The sequence below is a fragment of the Adiantum capillus-veneris genome, chromosome 12, assembly GCF_014529385.1.
Source record: "Adiantum capillus-veneris isolate H3 chromosome 12, ASM1452938v2, whole genome shotgun sequence".
NCBI lineage: Eukaryota > Viridiplantae > Streptophyta > Polypodiopsida > Polypodiales > Pteridaceae > Adiantum > Adiantum capillus-veneris.
This window is the reverse complement of record NC_140942.1, coordinates 10809721-10814068: the sequence shown is the minus strand read 5'-3', so window position 1 is coordinate 10814068 and position 4348 is coordinate 10809721. Positions and strand designations below refer to the sequence as shown.

General features: G+C 47.4%; 1 protein-coding gene across 1 annotated transcript; it reads right to left on the bottom strand.

The window, feature by feature from the left end:
- Positions 1 to 491: 491 nt before the first annotated feature.
- Positions 492 to 4037, bottom strand: LOC147445312 (9-cis-epoxycarotenoid dioxygenase NCED2, chloroplastic-like). Its single transcript, XM_086524868.1, has one exon. The coding sequence runs from the start codon at positions 3819 to 3821 to the stop codon at positions 1767 to 1769; it is 2055 nt and encodes a 684-aa protein (XP_086380994.1). The 5' UTR covers positions 3822 to 4037; the 3' UTR covers positions 492 to 1766.
- Positions 4038 to 4348: the final 311 nt, after the last annotated feature.

The following is a 4348-nucleotide window of genomic DNA, read 5'->3' as shown; positions in this document are numbered from 1 at the left end:
GATACCAATGGGATAATTGGGCATCTCTAAACAAAGTGAGAAAAACCGTTCAAATGATGCCAAAACACCCGCTCTAATCCAAGAGCACTATGTGGTAATCGATGAAACTATCATCAACAATCTCCCTCCTGAAGAGATTACCACATGTATGTCAAATGACATAATGCAGTGAGCAAACACTTTCACAATGCGATGCCAAAACACTATGGCAAAGCAACCACTGAGTGCCAAATGCAATCAAAACACGATTGCAAACCATGCGCGTAAACAAATAAACTCGCAAGGAAATCCGACAGAGTTTCGATAGTATTTAATTTTGTACCTTTCATAAGAAGACTGATTATCTATCAACACAAGATACTAAAACTAGAATTTGAGTAGGTTATGTAGGCCTTGTAGATGAATTGCTTCTTTATTTTAGATATAATTGCCTTTTTTTGCGAGGTAATTTGTGACAAATTACATGCTAAGCACTCAAAAACGGATCTTGATTGTCAGAAAAAAATAAAGAACTATTGAGCTTGAATAATCCAACCAAAATAGATAAAGGGTATTTGAAATTTGAGGGATATTTTGAGAATTTCCACAAATTAGAGAGGTATTTTGGTAATTTTCCCTTAATTTATTGGCATTGCCTTTCGGTTGAAAGGGAGTTTGTATTAGGAGGGAGTTTCAAAAAGGGAGTGTATGTGGAAGGGGGTAACTAAGGGCACGTGTACAACGGAGCACCCTTCAAATTTTCCCAAGGCGCGCGATAGAGAGAAACAGAGAGAAAGGGGGCGGCGGCGGCGGCGGAGAGGAAAGAGGAGTGAGAGGCAGTGCCAACGTCTGTCTCCAGAAACCTTGTTTCCATTGCAGCTTCACACTCTCGAGTCTCAAGGCTCAGTCCTCACATCCGTGGCCTGCAGGTTACGAGGGCATAGGAGAGGGTTATCCACAGGTACGCGAGCGCGAGAGAGCGAGAGAGAGAGAGAAGGTTCTGAACGCAGGGATCATCCCAGCGTTGTCGTGGGTGTGCAATGTGCATTTGCGGGGCTCTACAGTATTTGGAATCTCTGTGAAGCTCTCGATAGCATCACCATAGACACTCAGATGAAGGACTGCTTGTTGAAACGCATACAAAGCTGCATTGCTTCACCCATTGTGACTCAAATGGGCTGCTTTTTATCCTGAAATGATCACTATGTGGACGTGATCCTTCTCGTGAATGGGCATTACACGTTGAAATACGTTCCAAATTGGACAAGCAATCCTCTCTGAAAGTCAGTCATGTACAAGTTTTGAGGCGATTGATTGCACATGTACATCCAAATGCGATGTGTTTCAGTTTGAAAACTGACGATGTATGCCACTTTCAATGGAAAACCAGAGGTACATTGAAAGAGCCCAAGTAATGAGATGAGGAAGATTTCATTAGTCCATATATTTGTATATCTGAGCCGGTCTGCGAGGGCGGCAAACTCAGGCTCTGGCAGTTTTTATACAAGAGTACTCTACTCTTATGTTCAGTGTAACGAGTATCAAAAAGAAAGCTAGGGTATGGGCCTCATTCCAGCCCATCTGTCCTTTCTCATGTACACAAAAAGGAGGGGCTCTGCATTTATGCACATTGAAGGCCCCAAATCTACATTCTTCTGGGATGAGAGCCCCTAAATTTGCATTATGAACACTAGGTTGCTGTATGTGATCCACGTCCTCCACCTGCGGAAGATGGATGTGGCAGCCTATCATCGGACTGCTCAAGAACAGCGAAGGAAATTCCCACTTCAGGCACGCTTTTGATGCTCCAACTCCTTCCCAGTGATGAAGGTACCATGGAAACCGTATGGAACACGTGCAGGAAGCTTCACTCGAGCCACTATGTCAAGAGAAGCTGAGCTTGCATCCAAGATCAGCAGCTCGGATTTGTTACTCTTCTCATTGTGCATGAAGGTCAGCACGTACCCATCATCCTCTTGAGCAAAAGAGTCCGAGGAGCGAGGCACAAACATCGGCTCACCCCCATAGCAATTTGGCGGGTATATGAACTTGCCTGCAAGATGATTCTCCTCATCATTTTGCAAATTGCCCAAGCTCTTCTTGGTGTGAAAACAAGGATTTTCTTCACCATTCTTGCAGTTGAGTGAATTGGGATGAGCAGCATTCGTGGTTTTGCTGCTTTTGAGTAAATTGACTTTGGCAATGCCGGAGACCTTTGGCCATGGCTCTGCTACAGCCAGGTAAGCGAATTGGCTTCTTCGCCCTAGGAAATTTGGATTCACCTGACCAGCTTCCAGATTTGTGGATGAGATGAGCTTTCTTCTTGTGGATGTTCTTGTGCTCTTGTTGAGCCGAATTTCAGAAAGAATGCTTTGGAGAGATTGCGGTGATTCATTGAAGATGCTATCTGGGGGTGTCATGCATGAAGCAATGACAACAATCTCTTCATCTTCTTCCCATGCATTCCACAAGTGAAAGCAAAAGCAGTCGGGGACGTCGACCCATATCATTGCACTCTCATCAACATCATTCCTGGGCAACAGCCCAAACCTAGGCATTTTCTCCTTGGCATGCACCACAGGTGAGCCCCCGTTCATCATCTCTCGAAGCCTAAACACAACTTGCTGGTCGGGAATCACGACGTAATTCTCCGTAATGGCAAAATCATGCATCATGGTGGGCTCCTCTATGGTGATGTTCACCTCAGGACCCTTTTTCCCATCGGCGGAGAACTTAAAGTACGTCACATATGGCTTTTTGATGACATCATAGCTTAGCGCGAAGAGTTCGCCAGTTTTGGCATCCACCTTGGGGTGAGCTATCATAGCAGACCTGAGCTGGCCATCAAAATCATACCTTCCCACAGTGGTCAAATCACCCGTATCTGTGACAGTCACTGCATAGGGAAGGTCATCCTCTGACATCGCCAGTAGCTGTCCGTTGAAGAAGACAACACCTGCATTCGCCACCCCCATGCCCTTGCTTCCATCAACAAGACCGAATGCGCTGCGCCCATAAAAAAGCACCAGTCTTGCCAATCCGCTGTGTCCATGAAGCTCTCCCACCGCTTTTGGAAAGAACGCTCTCCCTAGCTTCTCTTCTTCTTGAAGCCGGTGTGTGCGTGTAAACCGATTGGCATAGCTCACGATACCTTGCCTGAACCTCACCGCGTGGAGCATGCCATCCCCATCGAAAAGGTGGTGTCCTGCTACCGGTTTGAACATCGGATTTGCACCATTACGGACATATATTCCTTCCAGGGATGGAGGGATTCTCCCTTCCACTTCCAGCTCATGTTGAACTGCATTCTCTTGAACTGGGAAGAAGTTGCCTGCAAGTTGAATTTCAGGGTTTGTAGTAGATGGTAAAGGGTGTTGCTTCTCTAAGGAAGCTATGAAAGTGTTTTCGATTGCATCAAAGAATGCCGCCGCGAGCTTCTGAAGGGGGTTCCATGATGTGGGTGCAATTGGTGGTGGTGGGCTTTGGGGGGCTGTTGCAACTTGCACAGGTGGTGAGAGAGGGGTAGGGTCAAGGGGCTCAATTGACATGAGGGGAGGAGGAGGTGCATGGCTAGCACCCACAGTTTTTCTGATGGGGGTGCTATGTTCACCGCTACGGTTGTGTATGGAGCTGTCGTAGCGGATGTGTGCTGTGGCTGGTCTGTGAAGTGAGACATGAGGAGTGTACTTGAGGTTTGGTGCATTTGCGTGGTGATAGGGATGAGGACAATGAGCTTGTATGTGACGGTAATGAGGATGTGGATAGTGTGATGTTGCGCTCATGCTATACTTACCGTGCTGAGCAACCATATGAGGGGCAGATGGATTCATGAAAACAGGCATGATGAGGCAAGTGTGTGTAGCAAAGCAATCAGCAGCTGCACTCCAAGCTTCAATGGTGAGCTTATCAGCAGGATCGCTATGTTCTTATACTGCGAGGCAAAAATAGGGAGAATCAGCATGAGCCCGAGAGAGAGAGAGTGGAGTGTTTGTGCGTTTTTTTGGGGGGGGTAAATAGTGTGCGTGCGCGTGTGCTATGAAGACTGGATGGATGACAACACATAAGACGCAATATATTTAAATGAAGGGGGGGTAGCGATCCACTTCCGCTGCAAAGTGTGTTGCATGAAGTAGGGACCTCGGGCCTTTTACGATTGTGTCCCATGACTCGTGTCAGTTGATACCGTCGACCTGGTGCGCAAACGTGTGTGACCGACCGCTTACATCACAAGCCGCCAGGGGGGACGGACACGTGGCGATGAGAGTCGGGGGCGGGAGCGGCACCGCCCTGGTGTGCAGCCGGTAAACCCTTCTCTCTGTCGATGGAGAACGTTCCCTATCCCTAGCCGTCCAACAGGGCGGGGCCATTT